At 40.1% G+C, this 24,938-nt stretch overlaps 1 protein-coding gene across 2 annotated transcripts in view; it reads left to right on the top strand.

Annotated features, from left to right (window-relative positions):
• Nucleotides 1–24,938, top strand: part of farsb (phenylalanyl-tRNA synthetase subunit beta) — a 34,925-nt gene extending 9,987 nt beyond the window's left edge. The window contains 6 exon segments of one of the 2 annotated variants that reach the window (NM_001015711.2): nt 3,454–3,661; nt 3,884–3,964; nt 5,157–5,249; nt 5,508–5,625; nt 11,978–12,127; nt 23,401–24,938. In NM_001015711.2, the coding sequence (NP_001015711.1) occupies nt 3,454–3,661; nt 3,884–3,964; nt 5,157–5,249; nt 5,508–5,625; nt 11,978–12,127; nt 23,401–23,552 (802 nt within the window). In that variant the 3' untranslated portion in view covers nt 23,553–24,938. 2 annotated transcript variants of the gene reach the window in all.

Below are 24,938 nucleotides of genomic sequence, written 5' to 3'. Positions count from 1 at the left end.
GATATACACTGAAAATATTTAACTCTTCCTCCCAGTATGAAGGCTTCTTGCTGTTCCCTTTCTATCAGTTCTGCTTGTCAGGTTCACTCCTAATTTGTTTTTGACTGTGCAAAAATGATATTTTAAGGGTACAATTAAAAATCTGTGATTCGATGTTGGTAGGCCAAATACAAACAAAACAGTTAATTAAAATTCCATTTGTGCTGCTTATTTGTTATATCTGTACACAAGTGCATGGCTTAAAGGGAATAATGCTGCATGTGTTTGTTTACACTGTTGCTCCTTTATCATGGAGCAGCTCAAAAACAATTTATCACCTATGGGCCTGGGTGCAAAATTTGCAAAAGGACCCCCTTCCACAACACACTATCCAGCAAGTGCACAGGTTACACCACTGGAGCTGCTTTTTGTGAATTCATAATGTCTAATCATGAGTCTCCAAATAAATAATGTCTAGTGCAGTGTTGTCCAACTGGCGGGCCGCAACCCCCTCTGTGTGGCCCCACACCTGTCTGGCTGCTTTGATGGCTTACCTTTGTGTAAGCTTTAAATGGTATCAGTACTGAGATTTACTGCCCCCTGCATTGCTCACACCTCAGATTCAGGTTGTAATCCCCCTGTATTGTTTAAACATGTAATCCCCTGTACTGTTCACACCTTCTAGTCTCTGCATTGTTCACCCCCTGCATTGTTCACACCTCAGGCTCAGGCTGTAATCACCCACATTGGTCACCTGTTCACACCTCACACTGTAGGAGCAGTGCCAGCATTGTGTCATTGTATGTACTGCCTTGCCCTATGTTGCCTGTGTGTATGGCACACACAGGCAGCATAGGGCAGACAGAGCATGGCACATAGGCAGCATAGGGCAGGTAGAGTATGGCACACACAGGCAGAATAGGGCAGGCAGAGTTCTGCCTATGTGTGCCACACTTTGCCTGCCTTATGCTGCCTATGTGTGCCATACTTTGCTTGCCTTATGCTGCCTGTAGGAGGTGAACCTGGCAGGGGTTTGTTCTGGGAGTTTGTTAGCAGTTGGAAATAGCCATTAAATGCTCCCTAAGGTGTGTAATTATGTGCTGGGGGTTGCTGTGTTACCCACAGGGGAGGAGCAGGCATATAGATTTAAGGGTGTGTCTTAATCTGACATAATTTAATTCTTTCACATATGAATGATGGTTTATATCCCTGCAGTGAGGACCAAGCATTTGGGTTTTTGCTACCACCATTTTGATAACATGGGTGTGGTTTGAAAAAGGTGCGGGTTAAAAAAGGGGAGTGGTCAAAACCAGGCCTGTGGAGTCAGTAGATAAATTCTCTGACTCCTCAGTTTCTGATACTTCCGACTCCTCTGTTTTTAATATGCTAATGTATTTAGTGAAGCATACAGTCAATGAATAGCATGCTTCATGGTCACTCAACGTGTTCGTTTATGCACTGTGTGCATTGGGCTTTATTCTTATAGCAGAGAAGTAATTAATTATTACTGTTTGTGAATTGGGACATTTAAACTTGCTTTATTTTTTTTTTTTTTATTCCTATTTAAATGTAGTAGGAGTTGGAGTCGGTTCATTTTTTGCGACTCCGACTCCAGGTACCCAAAATTGCCTCCGACTCCATAGCCCTGGTCAAAACTGGCTTCCATTAGCAGCCCTCCACTATGTATGCTAGAGAAATTCCGGCCCTCTGCACCGCAGAAGTTGGACAGCACTAGTCTAGTGCATTGGCATGCTAAGTGTTTCATAAGCTGAGGCAGTTGGCATGCAGCCTGGGCATAGAAGAACAGGAACAGCATCTCTTGTCTTTGTAGATTAAAATGCCTTTATTGCAAAGTTTTTTGGGTAAACAACAACAGCAGCAACGTTTCAGGTCACATAAGACCTTTTATCAAGCTGATAAAAGCTTGATAAAAGGTCTTATGTGACCTGAAACGTTGCTGCTGTTGTTGTTTGCCCCAAAAAACTTTGCAATAAAGGCATTTTAATCTACAAAGACAAGAGGTGCTGTTCCTGTTCTTCTGTACCAGGATATGCCGATGGAAAGTGGCCATTGGGGAACCTGCACTACTTCTAACTAATCACAAGGCTTGGTGCTGACTACTACTCTCCAAAATGCAGCCTGGGTATACCCTGCTAGTAATCTTGAGAAGAGAACTATCTAAAAAAGACTCTATATAGTGTAGAAATAGTAAATCACAGAGTACAGGATTCGGTTCTGGATTTAGCCATATCTATAGTGCTAAGCCGAACCAAGTGTGAACTTAAAAATTAAGGTGACTTTCTATTACTGAAAAACTGTACAGAACATTTCGGGAGGGGGCCCTCAAATGTGAGGTGGTGAGTTGTATTTATATTAAGGGGCCATTACTGTAGAATAAAGGAAGCGCATGACATTGAAGCTGAAGACAGTTTGTCTCCAGGCAATTGGGCAGCCCATTATTAGCTATTATTATTATTAACATTTATTTATAAAACACCAACATATTCTGTAGCGCTGTACAATAGCTCATGTTGTGGCCTCTGCACCCCATTGGCACTGTTTGGAGCCTGTCAGAAGTTACACAATGCAAATCACTACTTCTGTAGGATTCTAGAGAAACAGGCAATTGTTCCATGCATGAGGTTAATCAAATGAATAGGAAACACTTCCGGCCAGTAATGCTGCTATTCTCAAGGGGTGTGATTTTCTTGTACAGGACAGCGGCCAAGCTCAGCTTGCAGATCATATTCTTTTGCCCAAACAATAACTCATTCTAAGCTGTTGCATAACAAATGGCAATAAGCTTTATTTATTTTGCTTCTGGAGTGCGTTGGTAAGCCCTTCATCTCCAAAACAAGTGTCAAGTTGCAGTTTAATTGTGTGTCCATGTGTACTTGAGCTATTTTCTGCTAAGTAATTCTGACATTTAGATGCAAGCCAGGAGAACCAAATGGAATTCTTGCAATGCTCAATATTAGCTTGTATCCTTCATTTGGCAGTAAATCTTACACTCTCATCTAAGCTGTGACTGCTATTGTCCCCTCTGTGGGCACTGTAGGAAAACCAAGGAGTTTGCTGATCAGGTTGAAGTTTTCTGCTGGTCCCAACTACTGTAGGTGTAGGCACTGGTAGCCTTTAACCCTCTAGATACAGATATACAACTACTATAATCCTCAAGGAGGAATTCAGAGAAAAAACCTGCCCATCCCTAAAGCAAACAGAATGCAATATTCTGTACTATTACACTCCTATTTGTGTGTTAGATTGGCATGTTGGGCACGCACAACTGTCTGCAGGTCTTAGTCTTTTTTGTTACAGGACTCCTTTGCCTCTAGAAAGTCTCTCTATCTGTGCCCTTTAATCATCTATGCTAAATGTTGTATAAATCTTATATCCTTGATATTGCAAATTTCCCGTGTTTGTTTGTTACCTGTATTATTTAGCATCCATTGTATATCCTTCTATTGTTATCAGTGAAACACCCTCCAACCTGGCAAAGCTTCTTACACGCATGTGCCTAAAGTCTCACGTGCTGGAAGATGGGGAGCAGATAGAAATAGAGGTGCCCCCAACAAGAGCAGACATTATCCAAGCCTGTGACATTGTGGAGGATGCTGCTGTTGCTTATGGGTTCAATAACATCAAGATGGTTATTCCTAAAACTTACACAATAGCCAACCAGGTAAGTATTTTTGACCAGGGTTTTATATTAATATAATACTTTAATCTGCTTTTATTAGCCTGTGATAACCAGTATTTGCTCCTTAGATTTTTCTTCAGTTATAGAAATGTATTCTGTAGGTTTTCAGACGTAGTGGTCCTCAACCCTTACCAGTCATGCTGGTTGGAAATAACAAGATCGATGAGACTAATATGCACGTTGTTTATTCTTTTTTTTTTTTAGTTTCCACTCAATAAACTCACTGAGTTACTGCGCCAGGACCTGGCTGCTGCTGGATTTACAGAAGCCCTGACATTCGCTCTGGTACTTATTTATAATGGAGCTTCTAAAACTGCATTTCCTCCATTATATAAAACATTAGACTTTCTTATGTTTAGATAAGGAAGTATAGTCTCCGTTACTGATCAGATTAATATAACCCAAATCCTGTTATTTCTAGGATACATGAGGTACAGAGAGCACAGTTATTTCCTATTACATCTGGGGCTGATTGTTTTATTGTGGTAAACATGTTTGCAGGACTGCAACACAGACACGCCAATAGCTGCTTCCATCTAAGAATGAAGCAGAGCATCTTTCATTTTTAATAGGATGCCTGTATTCATTCTTAGACCCCTTTTAGTGGCTTAGTAATAGAATGTAAACTTCTCATGTCTGCTGTTTAGTCTTTGTATAAGTGCACAGGTTATTACATTACAGGAACATCAGAGGGTAGAACAATGGCATGGAAATTAGCTTTGGCTTGGCTTCCTTTTTTTTTTTTTTTTCTCTCAAGGTGGTATAGCTTACAGAGATTCAGCATTATATAAAATCTTAGTCAAAGTAATTACTGTGATGTGTGGGATGATTAGAGTGTATCTGCCTTGCTTGGCTTTTCTACCAAAATATTCTACAAATATTAGTAAGAATGTAGTAGTTTCTGAAGGCTGTAACTTATAGATATAAACAGTAGCTCACTCTCCACTGCCATTTACTACGCACACCTCACTTTGCAGTTATTTATTTGTAAAAAATGTTTGGAATCATGTATGATTTTCGTTCCTCTTCTCACGTGTACACCACTTTGTATTGGTCTTTCACGTGGAATTCCAATAAAATTGATTCATGTTTGTGGCTGTAATGTGACAAAATGTGGAAAAGTTCAAGGGGGCCGAATACTTTTGCAAGCCACTGTATGTATAATTTAATTTATAAAGCGCTAAACAATTTATAAAGTGGTAATACAATTTTACAGCATAGAAAAAGAAGAAACAGGTAGTGGAGTGGAAAAGTTCAAGGGGGCCGAATACTTTTGCAAGCCACTGTATATACATTGGTTAATGCCCCCTTTAAATGCCCTGATGTATATGTATATATACATATAGTTTCTCAAAGAAGCTGGGAGTCACATGTCTATTGATTTACCAAACAATATTTAGGCCATTCATTTAACCTGGATTTCTGTTTCAAGTTCCTTTTGTACTTACTAAATGTATCTGTGCTTTTTTTCCTGCAGTGCTCTGTAGATGATATCTCTGATAAGCTCGGGATACCAGTCTCTGCCACTAAAGCTGCACATATCTCCAACCCTAAAACAGCTGAATTTCAGGTCAGAACCCTGTACTACATTGCTAACATACTATATATGTTGTGCAGATAAAATGAATATGCAACACTGTGTTATTTTTTATGTTTTTTTGAATTTGTGTTAAATCTTCTGAGCCAATAAATGTCTGTTTTTTTCACTAAAAAACTTTTGCGTTGATTTAAGTTATGTAGAATACCCTACTACAGGGGTCACATTTATACGGTAATAATAATTTCTGGGTAAATTTGCACCTAATTTGCTTGTATCCCTAACAATCAGGTGGCTCGCACAACTCTTCTCCCAGGCCTGTTGAAAACCATTGCAGCCAACCGTAAAATGCCCTTGCCTCTGAAGCTGTTTGAGATCTCTGATGTGGTTGTAAAGGATCCCACTAAAGGTAATATCTTGAAAGCATGCTTACATAGGAGTATCGGTAAAGCATACATTTTAGAGAGAGTGCTATTAGCACACTAGTTATTCCTATACTCAAGTAAGAGCCACCTGCTTACATAAGTAAGCGTATTTGAGCCTTGCATAGTATACTCCAGTGATCCCCAACCAGTGTCCCGTGAGCAACATGTTGCTTACCAACTCATTGGATGTTGCTCCCAGTGGCCTCAAAGCAGGTGCTTAATTTTGAATTCCTGGTTTAAAGGCAAGCTTTAGTTGCATCAAAACCATGTGTACTGCCCAACATAGCCTTCTGTTGTCTGCCAGTTCACATAGGGGCTACCAATAGCTAAACCCAACCCATATTTGGCACCTCCAGGAACCTTTTGCATCTTTGTGTTGCTCTCAAACTCTTTCACATTTGAATGCGACTCACAGGTGAAAAAGATTGGGGACCCCTGATATAGTCAAATCTACAGCTGTGTTCATGAAATGCTGAGATACCTGCTCTTTAGCTATACTCTTTGTGGTTGGTAGATGGCGCTGTCATCCAGTTCTTCCAAACCTTTTTTCTGGAACTATAAACACAAAGTGCATGTTAACTGAAATCCCAAAGATCAGTCATAATATGGAAATTAAATATTTAGTGTTTAATGTAAAGCATTTGAGATCTCACTTTTTTTTCTCATTTTAGTGTTTTTTTTTTAACCATCTATATACTGAATCACCTGTGGGTGGCAGTATACACCTACTCAACTCTAGCTATTACATATACAGTAACCTTCTCTGTGGTAGTACAATTAAGATCTAAATGTTTAATTTCATTATATTTTCACCTTTTGGTCTCATTATTACCCATAATAACTGATTTTTGCTGTGTTTAATACTCATTAAACCCCCATATACTGTTTAACACTTTAGTGGTGGTTGTACTATATATAACATTTGTATTATGCAGTTCCATATACTTTATTACCCATGGGTTGCAGTGCTATCCTTAATAGCTGATTCATGCTTTCCTTGTACTGCATCACCACAGGATGTCTGGCATATGCAGTTCCATGTATTTTATCTCCTTAGGGTACTGGGATTACTCGTAACATCTGTCTGACATTATTGTTCCTTATACTACATCACCACAGGATGGCAGTATTACCCATAAGATCTGACTCGTGCTCCTCCACATGCTGTATTGCCTCTGTGGTTGTATCAGCCAAAGTATTTCAAATATTGTGTGATTTAAGGGGTGGATGTCTTACCAGTAACATTGTACTAATGCTATTTCATACACTGTACGAGCTCTGGGCGGCAGCATTATACAATACATAAAATGTGACTAGTACTATTATAATTCTTCTATAACTTATTTTGCTACACTTTACAGTGGTCCCCATCACATTCGTACACTATGGTTAGTTTTTGTAAAAGCCATTAAATGAGCCTTTATATTTTTGGGAACGTGGTAGTAAAATGGAGTAACCAGTGGAGAACATAGAACGTCTCTGGCTAGAATAATATACAGACCCCCTAGGCAGCAAAGTTAACCTCTGTGCCACTATATTCAGTTTACGGTTTCTCTTGTGACCCCACACTTTCTTCATTTAATGTATCATTGGTACAGTGCTGCAATGCAGGGCCACATTTAGGTATCAGCGGGCCCAAGGCAGGCCCCCAATGCCCCAAGAAATTTGTGATAGAATAACCCTCAGGCATGTGAAGTTCAATATATCAAGGCAGGCAAAGAAGAAATGGTTTGTGCTTACTGAAGCAGACATGATGCCAAAGTGTGCCACCCTACACCAACAGACCTGGGAGCAGAATGAAATGAAAAAATGGTGATGCCACAAGAAAAAAAGGCAACAAATGTTAAATAACCATGCTGCAGGGCTCCTTAATTTGATCCCGCCATCTCTACAGGATGCTTCTGCCAAAAGTTGTAGCAGATGAAATGTGTGCTAATGGGCACCTGGGAAATGACCATCTAGGAGAATAATTTCTCTTTATTATATATTAGGAGAGCTTAGATTTTTGTTTAGGGGCATCCTTAAAGGAATAGTGTCATAGGAAAACATGATTTTTTGAGTTTTTTTTTTCTCCAAAAAGCGTCAGTTAAAAAAGCTTCTCCAGCAGAAACCTGTATCGAAATTTGTTTTTCAAAATACAAACCGCTTTATTTATATTAAATTTTGAAATTTCACATGGGGATAGCTATGTGTTCTTCATTTCCCAGGGTGCCACAGCCATTTGACTTGTGCTCTGATAAACTTTAGTCGCACCTTACTGCTGCGCTGCAAGTTGGAGTGATATCCCCCCCCCTCTCTATCAGCCGATCAGCAGAACAATGGGAAGGGAGCAAGATAGCAGCTCCCAGTAGGTATCAGAATAGAACTCTGTAGTAAGAAATCCAAGTCCGGCTTGGGACTCCTCCAGTTACATGGGAGTAGGAGAAACAATAGGTTACCTGAAAGCAGTTCTAATGTGTAGTGCTGGCTCCTTCTGAAAGCTCAGACTCGGGTACAATGCACTGAGATGGCGCCTACAGACCAATATTACAACTATAAAAAATTAAATACATTTGTTTGTTTAAGAATAAAACTTTAACTAGTAAAGTGAATTATTTGCTATGTAAACAGTGCAACTTAGAAATAAAAAGTATACCATTAAAATAATGACATAATCCCTTTAATGTTTGAAGCGAGTTTTGCATAAGAATTAAGCCAGTAGCTAAGCACAGCCAGCCCTGGACTGGGATTCCAAATAGGCCCTGACTACACAGAGGCCCAAACAGCTCCCCACAAGCTCACTATATATAATGACTATGGCATCTTACAGCAGCCCTCCTGGCATTTGCCGGAATCCAAAGGTTGCCAGTCTGGCCAGAGCACATCCCATAGGTAGCAACTGCACCCAGCTGGGACTTTTTTCCCTAAAACAGCCTTGTGTGCCATTGAATGGCAGCATTGATAGATTGAAGGTTGAGGATAAAACTGTCTGTGTGCGGCCATCATTAAGAACGCTAGCCTTTGTAAATATGAGTGCAATATTATTAGCTAAACTACACCTACCCATTCATTAACTCATTTATTTAGCCATAATTAAAACTCATAACAAATAAGTAGCTTTTCATGTAAAGCAATTAAAAAGTCATCATAATTTATTATAATGTTCATGCAAATACTACAGAATTAACATGTGATCTAGTTATTATGTCTCGAGTGTTAATTAATCCTAGTTCTCCATCACCAAGCTGGTTCATTTAGAATAGTGCCACAAGTTCTCACTTGTCCTTTTCACAAAAAACAAGTTCCCCCAAATCGGAAAATGGCTGTTTCCCATTCCTGGACCTAAGAAAGTGTCAAGAAAGCTACACTTTTCTCTGTATCTAACTCGATATTTTGTTCATAAGGATAGTAATATTTGGTACCTTTTTTACTTACACAGTATACTTAAGGTGGCCATACATGAGCTGGTCATATATGTGCTCCAACTAATGGGCCCATATGGTATGTCTACCTTTCTATTGGTATTGAAATAGTGGAAAGTTTAGAGAATCTATGACTCCCTTTTACTTCCTCATCTGCCAGTGCCCCATGCACCAGCCAACATGGTATGTATTTATGTATGTATATTTTTATTTATATAGTGCTACTTATATATGCAGCAATGTACAGCAGAACAATAAAATAATAAACAAATGGGTCATTACAATAAATAAAAAGTACAAAAATGAATACAAATAAAAAATTACAGTTGCATTAAGCATTCCACAGAGCTAAGTGACAAATAGACAAGAGGATGGAGGTCCCTGCCCTGTAGAGCTTACAGTCTGAATGGGAGGGTAACTTACAGACACAAATATGAGGATAATAGTGCTGCGGGTGGATGACACTGCAATATAAGTGCCAGTTCAGGTGCTATGTGAGTGTTCCAAGAGGTAGTCATTGAGTTTATTTCTAAAGAGACTGAGGGTGGATTCTTTCCTGAGGAATTGTAATTGCATATATAAGGAGCAGCAAGGCAGAAGGGTTTAAGACTGGAAACGGCAGTAGTAGTGAGGGCTGCAAACAAGTGCTTGCTCTTAGAGGAGTGGAGGAGTCAGCCAGGAATGGGCTACATCTGTGGATGAAATTTTCAAACCTTACTGAACTGACCAATATCCATAGTACATGGATATTGGTCAGGAACAACAAGCTAGTTTGTTGTTCCTGACCAATATCCACATACTATGGATATTGGTCAGTTCAGTAAGATTTGAAAAATGGTGCAGAACTTTGTTTCATATGATATTATTGCATGTCTCTCTTCTTCAGTGGAAAATGCTTGACTTGCCAAATACTTGAGACTTTCTGTCCAAAGAACACCAGTTAAACAATTTTGGAGCTGAAAAGCACCATGCTATAGATATGGAACATGGAAGTATCATTTTATTTTAAAGGACAAGAAAAAAAAGATTGGCTCTGTTTACTAGCAGAGAACTTTATACTACAAACTGAATGGGGATCTGTTGAGTCTAAGTGACATGTAGCTGTATCTCTGCAAGTACTTTTCTGCCCCCCAGCATGACCAGAGGAGCCAAAGATTTTGAACAATATTGTTTGATCCAGTACATGTGGTAGGTTGGATAATGTGTGCAATTCTGGCGTAAATGCTGCCCTAGGTAAATACATACAGTATTTATGCCAAATAAAAATGTATGTATAATATATATTTATATACATATACAGTTGTGAGTATACATAGAGCAGTGTGTATGAGCACTATAATGCAGGCTAGTTAAGTGCAGAGTTGCTGCTAGAGCAGATAAAGGGAACTGAAATCTCCGCTGCCCGGACATTGAAGGAGCACACAAGATAGGGAATGTTTGATGCTTGACAATGTACAGATGGCGCATGGCTCTCTCGCGTCTGGTCCTAATTTCTTCCCTTGCATATAAAAGGACAGAGTCTGCAGCTCATTTTGCCTTGCACTTGATCTTGATTGTCTACCCTTTACGCCATTTTCCTATTATCTTCATCTTTCTCTTTATTGTGCTATCTGATCGCTCCTTTTGTTTCTCCTTGTCTCAGTTTGTCTGCTTCCCACTGGCGCAAGCGTTTATACTTTCCTTATATCGGCATGTCACTCGCTTGCCTCGGTTAACTCCTCTGTGTGGGTACAATGAATCTGTACAGTTCATAGACATTAGCCAGTAACCTTATATACATTGCACTATTAATACCAAAGTAAGCATTTAGCTTATACACTAGGCTATGAACGTGGATAGTCCTAATGAAAAAATGTATAGTATGTCTTATGCACGGCCGCTTACACATACCAGTAGGGTAAAGGAATGATCAATGAATATTATTACTAAATGGTTCCTTCACAGCAGGTATAATATTAGGTAGGCCCACCTCAGCTGCAGTTCTGTGAATATCTGGGGCAAAAATAGGTATTCACTGCAAATTTGACCATCATTAACCTTTACTGGTACACCTCCTGACCGATTGGCCTGCAAGCCAAAAGAAAGGACAACAGGCAGATGTCCATAGCAGGTATGGCCTCTCCTGCACTCTCTAATTGTTTGAGCTGTAGATAGAAAGTAAGGATGTGCAACTGCTCCTTTTTACTTCATCTGCCATTGAGCAATGAGCTGGCAAATCATGGATATTGTAAATCAGCAGATGAAATTGTCAAACCTGTCTGATCTCCAAACCAACAAATATCCATAGTACATGCATATTTATTGGGTTTGGTGGGCCTTCATACATGCACAGAAAACAAAACCTGTGTATCTGTATGGCCAGCTTTAGTAGGGGAGCAAATTATCAATCTACTTGTATTTTACCAGCATGAACTGACCTCCTATCTGCCCCCCCCCCCCAGTGCTTTAAGCTTCCCTAGGGGCACCCCCACATGTTAAGAACCTATGATTCTCCCCCCCCCCCCTCATATTTTCACTTTCCTAAAAACAAAATGATGCAAACAATAAGGTGCTTGGACAAACGGGAGATGCAGCCACATAGAATATAAAGAATAAAGGGAGGGAAAGGGACTGCTCACATCTTTGACTCCACTAATTAATTTTATTATGTGGCCCATTAAATAAAGAAATATAGCAGAACAGGGAGGTCCTATGGAAAAATGTACAGAGTGAGTAAATCCCATAGTAGTTTCTTGCCGTTTTCCACATCAGACCCATAATGGATTGCAAGGTGTACAGTGCAATGGATCAATCCATCTGAAAAGGATACGGGCATATGTAATACATTATTATATATAATGAAATATATATCACAGTTGCTTGACAGTGTATAATCAGAATGATGGCAAAATGATTAGTAAGCCATTAGTAACATTCATTCTTTGTTTCATTTAAGATGTGGGTGCCAGAAATTATCGACATCTGTGTGCAGTTTACTACAACAAGTACCCTGGATTTGAGGTGATACATGGCCTCCTGGACCGAACCATGCAACTGCTGGCACTGTGCCCGGGGGAGACAGGGTACCAGATCAAAGCAGCACAAGGTGAGCATCTCACTGACTGGGTAGGAAAACAGAGTTACCTTTCATTTTGGCCTTATTGGACCCTATATTCACTGCATTGTTCCAAACAAGAACTTTGCTTGTGTATGAATTAAATTAGTTTTTTTAATGTTCTGTGTCCCTGCAGATTTGTACATAGTGTAACATTTGTTTATTCCTTGGGGCTTGGGTACTGCCATAGCTTAACTTAGATTTCTGGATTGAGGCTAGGGAACAATTACTTTGGGGCTGTAGATAGGTGGCCCATAACTGGTATTGGGTATGTTACCATTGGCTTACAGTGAGGTTCACAGACAGGAAACGGGGCTTAAACATGGGTGTTTCCATTGCTTCAGCATGGGAGCCCCATTGTTTTGGAAAGAATCTATTTATTATGTTTAAAATATTGGGGTTTTCCTGAATGTAGAATTGTGTTAGCATTTCCTAAAAATCTACATTTTATGTCTAACTAATAATATTAAAGTTTTGAGATTATGATATGCATGTATTTTTCTGTTTAACAATACCTTTGCAAATAGGTTTATGAAACATCTTGCATCAATACACTTTATTTATCTGTATTTGTACTGGCTATGCACAGTATCCTTTTAGTTAGAAGAGCCTCCCAATACAGCCTTGAAATATCCCACTATAGACCTGTAAAAGCATATGTATAATCTGCAATTATTCATGCACCTTCTGTTCATAAAATACTTTAGGATTGTGCCCCCGACCTCTTTGCTGACCTGTCATGCCCTCTGGGGGAAGAAGCTGTGAAAAATTATCACGGTGAAATTGTGATGTTTTGGTACTTATAGGGGTAGTAATTGTACCCAATCTGTGAGTTACCTACAGTCTTGAAAATTCCATTTCATCTTTAATTTTGAGCTGGTGGGGGTGGTATGAACTGCCCTATAATCAGAGTATATCAATTAGCTTATATGCTAAGGCTGATGACCCACAGAGTGTATTCCCCTCTACCGTTCTACAGAGAAGCCCCCTAATCTGCCACCGCCCTTTCCTAAGCATTTGAATGGAAAGCATGTGGCAGAACTGACAACTGGTGTTTTTAAAACTGAAAACTGTCAGGTCCCAGTCTTCACATGCATTAAAGTCAATGGGAAGTGACTATGGCAGATTCGTGCTATATACTATGCTGCCATGGAGCTTTCATTCAAGTTTCAATAGGGCCCATATTTGCATAGCAAGCAGGAAACAAACTTAGAATAACAAAGGTGTTGTCAGTGGTCAGGGGGCTTTGGGTGAAATGCAATTCATGGCTCTCTACGCTACACTAGAAGGTTTATTGACTTCTAATAAGACTGACCATATTGTGTTGTAAGATATTATTGGGGCTTAAATTGTAAGCTCCACTGGGACAGGGATTGATGTAAACAATCAGTGTAAATGTTCCAGTATTCAGGTTCAGACTGGGATATCCGGTATATAGAGGCCTAAACAGCCCCTCGCAGGCCCAGTAAATAGTGACTGACTGTGGCATCTTACAGCACCCCTCTGGCATTTGCCAGAATACACAGATTGCCAGTTTGGGCCTGCCGTCTTTTGTATAAGTAAACATAAACCAGGGATGCTGCTATCAAGAAATCTGCAGGCTCTGGACAAATAGATATTGCATTTAAATGTAAATAGACCATTAATTCACTGTATGCTGTTTCTGGCCCCCTTTACCCATCAGGCCAGTGTCTCCATTGAAATTGCATTAGCATCTTGTACCTTATAACCAATTAGAAGTATCTATACCACATTCCCTCATGCCCTGCTCATGTTTAGTGTGTAGACAAGTGAACTAGTGAGCAAACACAATAGCTGCTGGATACTAGTTCAGTGGAAAAATCCCACAATATCTACTGTGTTAAAGACACAAGCAACCATTTAAGTACTTCTTCACAAGGGACTAAAGTCCTGATAAATGCCTGCCTCTTATTGAAGTGCTCCCCATGTAGAGCTGGTACTTGCTTCTGACTAGCTCTGTGCAGTGTGAGTTTTTTTTATTGTGCACACAACCTTCTGTTCCTTTCCCTCTCTGCGCCACAACTGTGGGAAAATGCATATTCACTGTAATATCACTTCAGGTCAGAGAAGAAGATATACAACTGGAATTGTAGATGCAGAGTTATGCAAGGTGTACTGTAGTTTTCTGGGTTGTTGCAATTTAACCTTAATACCAGTTTCCTGCCAGAGCTCACGTTTTATTGACCTGAGTGGAGAGCTGTAAACTTAGACCTGAGCTGCAACTATGGGTGATGACCAGGTCTGGAGTTGGATTCAAAACAGGCCATGGTGTTTTAAATACACAGAAGCCCAAACAACCGCCCCCCCCCCCCCCCCCCCCCCCCATCAGCCCACTAAATACTGGGGCTCATTTATAAACACTGGGCTAATTTGCCCCTGGCATCCAGAATCCACAAATTGCCAGTTCAGGCCTGGTAATAACCACCCAAAATAGTGTAACTCATTGTTTCCCACCAGTAGCACCGGAAAGTAAACTATGATGCAGTATCTCAAACCTAGCTGTTGGGCTAAAGTCTTATCTCTCACACTGTGGTTTCTCTACCGCCATACAAAATGCAGTGCCAGTGGGAATGCATGTGTATGTCACACCTGGCAGTTTCTATACCAGCTGGTGTAGAAATTTCCAAAACTTGTGGCCTGTCATTCAGCTGCCATAAGTGATACAGGCAGATTTTGAACCACAAATGCCAAAAATTCTCAGTACAGCAGGTAGGTAACAGGTGGTTTCCTTTTAAACTCAGTCAAAGGCAGTTTGAGGTGTTTCCATCTGGTGTGAAATTAGCCTTAAGCTGCCCATTGCATGGTGCATCAGCAGAAATGGAAGTGAAGAGGCGCCACATCTTCCCTTTCTGCTGTTCTGATTGTTTGTGCTCTTTGCACAAATGGTTGAAAAAAATAGAAAGGCAGCCACACCATATGCAGCCCCTTGTACACTGTTTATGCATTCAGCCTGTGGGCTGATCAGTCTGGTATGACCGCCTTTAGAAACTCAATGGAGATACAGTAAGAGGAAAAATAATTGAACAATGAACCCTGGCAACACATAATATGATATATGCCTTTAAATATTAACATTAACTATTGTCCAGTAGCGCTGTGCCAGCTGTTTGCCTTGTAGGGTGTGCCACTTACAGATAATGCTTTATTACTGCATTTATAAAGTAGTTATGATACTTACAGTACAAATTCCCACCACTTCTTGCTAACTGTCATTCCACCCCCAGCACCTCCAGTTCTGATTTTTTGCTACAAGTGAAATTATTTTGTTTGAAACGACTGAAATAGATTTACTGAATGAAGCATCTATTTCCTTAAAAGGATGAAAACCGCAGCTTGTGAATTTCCCTCTGTACGCAGGCATCACTAAGCTCAGTCATTGCATGGGCAGGTAAACCCCAGCCACCAGGTGCAGATATATGTATATTAACAAACCTAAACCCCACTTTTCCCTAGATACCCCTGTAGACCAATTAGTGGTGATGCATATTTGTAATTGTTGTTCATGGCCCAGCAGGAGTGACCTGGGCAGCAGCAAAGTGTACGATGAGGTGTAATAGCAGCATTATTCCCAGTAATCAGGTCTTTATGGCAGCCCGTGTAATCTGCAGCTTTGTTCCGCACTATATGGAAAGCCCACTTGAGTGTTATTTAACCTCCACCCATCCACCTGCTGTGACTTGGAAAAGTGTGAAAACTGCCAGACAATGCACCTGCCATTACTTTCCTTAGGTAATTCAGTAATTGTTAGTGTCCTCCTAATAAGATACATTTTTGGGGGAGTGATATTTTTTCCCCTCCTAAACGCCTCTGGTATGTAACATTCTCTGTTCCATAATCTGCATGACAAATAATCTTCTTAATTAACTTTGCCAGAATGAAAGCTACATAATGAGATTTTCTGCCTTAGGACTTTACAGCAAGCATGGGGGGCATTTTTATTCACATAATTGTATGCGTACAGGTGCTTTAATTTTAAAGCTCCCACCATGTCGGGTAATAGAGAGCACAGAGCCTTCTGTAGGCTGCCAGTCCACATAGGGGCTACCAAATAGCCAATTATAGCCCTTATTTGGCACCCCCAGGAAATGTTTTCATTCTTGTGTTGCTCCCTAACTCCTTTTACGTTTGAATGTGGTTCAGGGGTTAAAAAGGTTGGGGACCTCTACTATAACTGAACCAAGGTTTTCACAATCAGTAGGTTATTGGTATATAAGAGACTGCACGCTGCATATTTATTAAGATTTGGCTCGTTTCCAGACCATAATATGCCTTTTCTACCTGACTGGCCACTAGTAATGCCATATTTCCAGTGTGGCCCATGGTCGACCCGAACGCAATTAGAATTCTGTCTTTGACTTAAACACAAATGCTGTGAGCTGTTCCATGAGTGTTTCCTCCAACTTTGCACCTGTATATATTTCTCTGTAAGCAGACCCCTAAATAAAATTCCTTTCTCTTGCTTAAAGCTGATAGGAATTCTGTCTCTGTGGTTGCAATACTAAATTTAAGTAAATTGAAATTTCTACATCTCGAGTCTTTGCAGCCTATTGCTTCCTCGGTGACAGAAAAATTGACATCCCTATTGGCATGTTCTGCTTTCTGTAAGGATTGTATGGTTTAATCTGTTCATCCCTGGTAAGACCCTGGTTAGCAAAGGATGCTGGAATTTGCAGTTGAATAGCATATCAACCATAGGCCCCTCAGTAATTCTGGCACTGGCTGGTTTCCAGATATGCCATCAAAAGTTGTAAAAAATCGTTGGATCTTTATGTCCTGTTCATAACACAATTGTCCAAAGAATGCAGTTATTATGGTGGAGTTCAATATGTGGCTGGTAACATTCACACCTGGATATTTTATGATCAGTGTTTATCCTTGAGCAGTAGAGGTATCCTACTTCTTCTATTAGCTAAAGAGGTGCATTTCATCTATGGCAGGGATCCCCAACCTTTCTTACTCTGAGTCACAGTCAAATGTAAAAAGACTTGGAGAGCAACACAAGCACCATGAAAGTTCATGGAGGTGCCAAATAAGGGCTAAGATTGGCTATTAGGCAGCCTCTATGCACACTAAGGGGCTGATTTACTAACCCACAAATCCGACCCGAATTGGAAAAGTTCCGACTTGAAAACGAACATTTTGCGACTTTTTCGTATGTTTTGCGATTTTTTCGGATTCTGTACGAATTTTTCGTTACCAATACGATTTTTGCGTAAAAACGCGAGTTTTTCGTATCCATTACGAAAGTTGCGTAAAAAGTTGCGCGTTTTTCGTAGCGTTAAAACTTACGCGAAAAATGCGCAACTTTTCGCGTAAGTTTTAACGCTACGCAAAATGCGCAACTTTTTACGCAACTTTCGTAATGGATAGGAAAACTCGCGTTTTTACGCAAAAATCGTATTGGTAACGAAAAATTCGTAAAGAATCCGAAAAAATCGCAAAACATACGAAAAAATCGCAAAGTACCGATCATTACGAAAAAAACGCAATCGGACTCCATTCGACCCGTTCGTGGGTAAGTAAATCAGCCCCTATATCTTATTTTTATTTAACAAAAACTTGCCACCAAGTCAGGATTTCAAAAATAACTACCTCGTTTGGGGGCACTGAGAACAACATCAAGGTGGTTTGGGGATCACTGATCTATGGTGACCAGGCCTGGACTGGCGATCTGTGAGGTTTCTGGCAAATGCCAGAGGGGCTGCTATACAATGCTATTGATAGTCACTATTTATTGGGCCTGTTGAGACTGTTTGGGCCTCTGTGCACTTGAAATTCCAGGGCCAATTTTGAATCCCAGTCCAGACCTGATGGTTGCCACATATATCAGCATTGCTGACTATATTCCTTAAATTTGGACACTTTGGCCCATGCTTGTAACTCTACATGGTAGTGCTCTATGGTTAACTTGAAATTCACACTGCTTAGAATTTTCAGTCTTCATTTCAAGTTGATTTTTATGTTGCAGGTATAGAAGAATTTAGAATAAGACTAAACACATTGTTATGTACTTGAGATGTCCTTGTCATTGCTATTACAGTGGAACACTGCACAATTGAGGGGAGTAAGCTGCTGGTTAGTTTTGTAAATCTCCTTGTTATGTAACTTGTATAAGATGCTATAGAAACTCAGCAGCCAGGCTTAGGCAGTATTGGTCCAAAGGCCTAGGTGTGGGTACAGCAAAACTATCCTCTGCTAAGCCACTTAGAGTCACTTTTTCTTCCCTAATAAGATGAAGTGCCTAATTAGTGGTGTGAATTCCCATTACAAGGGCCACACAACTAAAGAAGTGCTATTAGCCTAAACCTATTAATTATGGAGGACTGTAAGCCCAATTCTAAATCCAGACTTTTGGATGCTGTAGACTGCAACATCTAGGGGACAGCAAGCTTGATTCATCAGTGACAGCAACACTTACATCCTTATTCTAGGGCAGAGGTCTCCAGACTTGTTTTTTGTCTTAGGACGCCCTTTTATAAACCAATATTTTGTTGGGTCTCAGCACGGCTGAGGCCTGTGGCTGTATAACGTACCTTGCCTGATCTCACAGGCTTCACGATGGATCATATATACCAATTCATCTTCATATGGATATAGGGAAACTGCACACCAATTGATTTCCATATGACCAGTTGGATCCAGTCCTGGATTGGGGTTCAAAATAGGCCCTGGCAGAGGCCCAAATAGCTCCCAGCAGCCCAATAAATAGTGACTGTCTATGGCATCTTACAGCAGCCCCTCTGGCATTTGAATCTACAGATTGCCAATCCAGGCCTGGTTAGATCTGATTCTGCACTGAAAATGTTCACATCCTATTGATTTACATAAAAATTGCACATAATATTACACATTCTTATTTAGTGCAGAGTAATTTGGGGTTTTGGCTCTATTCTGTCAGCAGAGAATAAGCATGTGTGCCTTCAGCCTTAATGCCAAGTTACTGTAAAGCTTTAGACTACTATTATGTGTGTGCAAATTAGGGTTTAGACCTGTTTCATACTTTGGTGGAGGATTTGGTATTTAAACAGAATCAGAGATTATGGATTTGGTGTTGTGCAAAAGAAATTCTGAGCAGTAAAGTTCCCAGTATCCTCTGCAAGCTTCAACCTCTAGAAGTTCACAGGTTTACATGAACGTTGGTGATTTAAATGACCCTTATGAGCCAAGTAATGTGCCCACAAGTTTGTGCAGCAGCAGCAGCAGCAGGTTTGTTTCTTGGGGTGGGCAGTCATCAAACACAAAGAGGTGCTTTTCAGATGTTGCCACTTGTGTTCAGCCGAAGATGAAAGGGGTTGGAGTCATCTGAAGAGAGGATTTGAACCTAGAAAGTGCTTCTCAGTTGCCACATGTAAGCTTTCACTTCCGAACATACTATCAAATTATCGCACTGCTAAGCCTATAATGTTACCTTAAATTTAATGTAGGGAGGTTTTTCACTTTAAAGCACAGAGAAAAAGAAACTTAAGTGGTTTAGAAGAAAGTTAGTTCTTTTTGATATTTAATTGCCCATAAAATGCGATAAAGATTAGTCAGTCCAAACAATTAACCCCACAGATGTTAACCTTTTTTTTTGTAGGGGGAGCCATGGCTTTGCAATATGTTGCCATCCCTCTGGCATTAAATAGGTTAAAAAAAAAAAAAAAAAAAGCTGTCTCGCCAATTAAATTTGTCTTGGGAGAGGCTAGAGAATCTGTAATTAAGTGGTTATTCACACCTCACTAGGCCTGGAAAGTAGGGGAACAAATATGGCTTTAGGGAGCAGTGTATATATTCATTTCAGTGAAAAGGCTGCAGAAAATAGGTGTGCATTAAACAACCTGTAGTCTGCATTTAGGCGCCAGAGGCCATTTATCTTGGGTCTGGCCTGCGATTATCAGTGTTTCCTTGTTTAGCCTTTTAAAGAAGTTTGAGTAAGTTTTTGTTTTTGAAATACTATGAGAGGGTTGCACTGTATGCAGCAATGCCCTAGTTCTTTTCCTGCCCACCAGTTCCTGTAGCAGTGGTTATTATATAACAGACCCAGACTGACAACCTGTTGGTTCTGGCAACTGCCAGAGGGGCTGCTGTAAGATGCCATAGACAGTCACTGTTTATTTTGAAACCCAGTCCATGGCCGTTATATACATTACCTTACTTAAATAAATGCTGTCATGGAAAAACATGTTTTTTGTTTTTTTTTTTTGCAAAATGCATCAGTTAATAGAGCTTCTCCAGCAGAATCCTGCATTGGAATCCATTTTTCAAAAGTGCAAATGGATTTAATATTGAAATTTCACATGGGGCTAGCCATATTCTTAATTTCCCAGGGTGCCACAACCATGTGACCTTTGCTCTGATAAACTTCAGTCACACTTAATTGCAAGTTGGAGTGATATCAACCCCCCCCCCCCCCCCCCCCAGAAGCTGATCAGCAGAACAATGGGAAGGGAGCAAGATAGCAGCTCCCAGTAGGTATCAGAATAGCACTCAATAGTAAGAAATCCAAGTCCGGCTTGGGACCCCTCCAGTTACATGGGTGTAGGATAAACTACAGGTTACCTGAAAGCAGTTCTAATGTGTGTGTAGGCAGCCATCACAGTGCACTGTGCCTGATTCTGAGCTTTCAGAAAGAGCCAGCGCTACACAAGATAGTGCCTACACACCAATATTACAACTAAAAAAAAAATACATTTGTTGGTGCAAGAGTAAAATTTTAAATGGTAGAATGAATTATTTGCTATGTAAACAGTGTCATTTTAAAAATAAAATGTACACCATAAAAATCATGACAGAATCCCTTTAAGAATTGGATTTAAGAAAAAGATTGTAGCTGGACCCTCTTTAAATCAGCAAGATCATGTAACTTTTGTTATCCAGTGGGCTCTATTTTGGATGAGTGCTAGTTGTATATTATGTGTATGCCACACACAATTCTCTGTTTGCCATTACCCTAAGGGATATCTCACTGCAGGAATTTTGACCACTGCACTGTAACTTATGCCGGTGAATCAAATGGTGTCACCCTTCTGAGACAATGTTTTACCTGTGGTACTTTCTAAATAAAATGCTGCATATCCCTGAAGCCCCAGTGGGCTGTGTGTGTTGAGTGTTTTACTCCTGGACCCAAAAATCAATGGCTCTACTTTTAAATAACTGCATGGTCAGCCATGATAAACCAAAGGCCCTCTCAATTACTCTGGTGCTGGCCAGATACACCAGCTAAAGCCGTAAAGGGGTAAGATCTATGAATTCTGTATATAACACAGTGTTTGTCCTTGGGCAGTAGAGGTATCCTACTTTTATGAGGTAAAGAGGTGTAATTGATCTGTTGTGTTCAGGCCTGGACTGGCGATCTGTGAATTCTGGCAAATGCCAGGGGACTGCTGTAAGATACCATAGGCCAGTGATCCCCAACCAGTGGCTCGTGAGCAACATGTTGCTCCCAGTGGCCTCAAAGTAGGTGCCAATTTTCAAATCTCTGGCTTGGAGACAAGTTTTAGAAGCCCAGAAACACAGTTTTACTCCAAGCAGAGCTCCTGCAGGCCAGCAGTCCTCATGGGGCTACCAAATAGCCAATCACAGTCATTATTTGGCATCCCCAAGTAACCTTTTCATGCTTGTGTTGAATCACAATCCAGACCTGATGGTGACCACATATATCAGCATCAGCAAGTTTGGACTGATTAAACCAGGGATACTTTTGGCTTTTGCTTAGAACTCTACATGGTAGGGCTCTCCGGTTAACTTGAAACTCATACTGCTCAGAATTTTTAGTCTTTATTTCAAGTTTATTTTGTAGGTATGGAAGAATTTAGAATAAGACTAAACACATTGTTATGTACTTCATATGTCCTTGCCATTGCTATTACAGTGGAACACTGCACATTTTGTGGGGAGTAAGAGGCCAGCTGATTAGTTTTGTGAATCTCCTTGTTATCTAACTTGTATAAGATGCTATAGAAACTCCGCAGCCAGGCTTAGGCAGTATTGGTCTAAAGGCCTAGGTGTGGGTACAGCAAAACTGGGACTGTCCTCTGCTAAGCCGCTTAGTGTCACTTTTTCTTCCCTAATAAGATGAAGTGCCTAATTAGTGGTGTGAATTCCCATTGCAAGGGCCCCTCAACTAAAGAAGCGCTATTAGCCTAAACCTGTTAATGAGAGAGGACTGTAAGCCCATTTCAAAGTCATTTCTATATCCGAACCTTTAGTGATGTAATTGCAGATTGAATCTGAGGATGATGTAAGTGAGATGGGATGGTCGCAATGATTGTGTTATCCATATGTATAATCCATATATGGTTTTTCTGTGGTTGTGTAGTCAGTTGGTATTGTTGTTACCCTAACATCAGTAAGGCTTTATGCACACTTGGATTTATTGCTGTCATACTTGGCACTAAGCAATCCCAGATTCTCAGGCTTTCTGCTTGTATTGCTTTCTAAAAAACCCCATTTCCAGTAGAACCTTAATTTTACATATAACTTTACACTTTTTATTTTTAGGTCTCACATACCCAAACCCTGTTTTACATTTCCCTATATTAGAAATTAACAGTGCTTAGCATTGTTCCCTGAGGAAGGCAATGTTCTTCAGTTTATCTGAGCAACTTTGAAACTGACAGTTTTGTAGGTGTCTTCACATTTGAACAGGGATGATGCTTTCTATCCCCTACTGCATAGCTATAGTTTTGGGCATGGTATTATAATCATGGCTGATCAACTCCAGTGAGACTAAATGTACAGATATTCTAGTTGAATACAAGATTTTGTGTGATTTCCAGGACAGTTATGTCAAACCAATGTGAACACATCCATTCTGTTCATATATAGTCACTCTGACAATAGTGAGAGAACAATAGTTGCAAAACATGATGGTCCTGACTATTCCCAACTGGCATCCTTACTTGCCTGGCCAGTCTATTGACCACCATTCTTATAGGCAGTTGTATGTTCATAATAGAATTATTCTAGTTTTGTTGGTTGTATACTATTTTGGCATGTACGGTCACCTTTTTAACTTATCGTACAGCTGAAATGATTACTTCAAGAGTTTTAATATCTGGTGATGCATTGCAGGGCAGAGACATTGTTAAAGATGGATAAAAATATCCCACCTGAACTGCTTTGTTTCTAGCTGTATAGATTTAATCCAACTATTCTCCAGGATGTAGTGTGCAGATACACCTTGCTTATTGGTAGGATTTTACTTACTATTTAATGTATGTTACACAGTTTACATAATGGGATGTCTGTCATTTTCCTTGCAGATCCAGCCTTTTTTCCTGGTCGCTGTGCCGAGATCTTGGTTAATGAGCAGATTATAGGCAAACTGGGTGTCCTGCATCCTGATGTCGTCACTAAATTCGACCTGACCTTACCGTGCTCTGCGCTTGAGATCAACGTGGAGCCTTTCCTGTGATGTCTCTTTTGTACTACCCTGCTTTATCTGCACAACCACTCCTCTGGCAAGATACTTTTTAAATAGAGCAGCCTCATGTAATTTATTAGGAGCAACATATTTCCAGGCATCATTCTAAATACTATTGACATGATGTGAGCTTACTGAGTTCTTGACAGTAATCTGTTTGGTTTAATAATGCCACTTTGGCCCTTGATTGACTGAAGTGTAAGAGCCAGTACATTTGCCTGTGATCAAACAGTAGTTACCTACTCAGCACCACATCACAGGCACAACTTTGGCTATAGCTTAGCTTGGTTATGATAAAATTGAGAACCGTTTATTGTAACTGAGCTTCTCTTTGTGACTTCAATGTGACTACTCACAGCAGTCAAATCATTGTCAAAAGGCTTTGATAAATATTCCAATTAGTTAAACTTTCCTGACTCCGTCTGGATTCCTCAGTTTAAAGTTCCAAACTATAATGCCCCTTATATATAAGTTATATCCTTTGTGGTCACTTCCACCAGAATAAGAAAGTCAACATGGGTCCCAGCTGTATTGTAGAATCAATATCCCTAGCTGCCCTGAGGCACTGCTGCTTATTGGCTGAGGGAACAATACTCTCTTTCACAGCTTTAGTTTAGTTCTCACCTAAATGCAGTCATATTAATCTTTAGAGAAGTCATTATAAGAGGTCCACCTGTGCTAATGATAAAAACAAGCACCCCTGGTGGTCCTTGAAGCCTGGGATTTGAGCCATTGATCTTTTGCTTTACAGAAGAAGCAGCTGAAAGTGGTGGTTATAGGTTGCTCAACTGTTCAGACAACTATAAACCCATTAATGGGAAAGTTAGAAGGCATTTATCTCAGTGGGAAACCGCAGATGAGGTGCTTTGTTATGGCACTGATTACCAGGAAGATTTTGCATGTAGGCTGTACCATCTGTACCTGTTTCAGAACAAGACTGCACATCAGACTATTATTTACAAGGATTTACAGACAGTCAAGGTTTTTGGTGACTGATTTATGATGGACTTGGCTGTTCTTAATGACAGTCAGAAACAATATCTGGCAAATGATGGCACTGGAGCTATGTGCTCTTGGCCTTATCCTGATTGCTGTAGCCATCAAGAGGCCTGGTCAGTCTATGCTGTTGCACATATTAATAAAAGACTATGGCCTGGGCCTTTTTTCTATTTAAAAATGTACCTTGTCTAAAACGCAAATGCTATACCAGTGAAATCACTTGAAAATGATGCTCTTCAGTCACATCATATTTTTTTTTTTAACTGCATAACCACAACATTTAGTGTGAATGAGGTCCAGGATGTTGCAAACCTGAAATCTTATACTTCTGTATTTATTCTTACATCATGAGGTGCAAAATAAACAAAGTTGTTTAAT

Source organism: Xenopus tropicalis, chromosome 5 (assembly GCF_000004195.4).
Source record: "Xenopus tropicalis strain Nigerian chromosome 5, UCB_Xtro_10.0, whole genome shotgun sequence".
NCBI classification, from domain to species: Eukaryota; Metazoa; Chordata; class Amphibia; order Anura; family Pipidae; genus Xenopus; species Xenopus tropicalis.
This window is presented reverse-complemented; position numbering and strand designations above follow the sequence as displayed.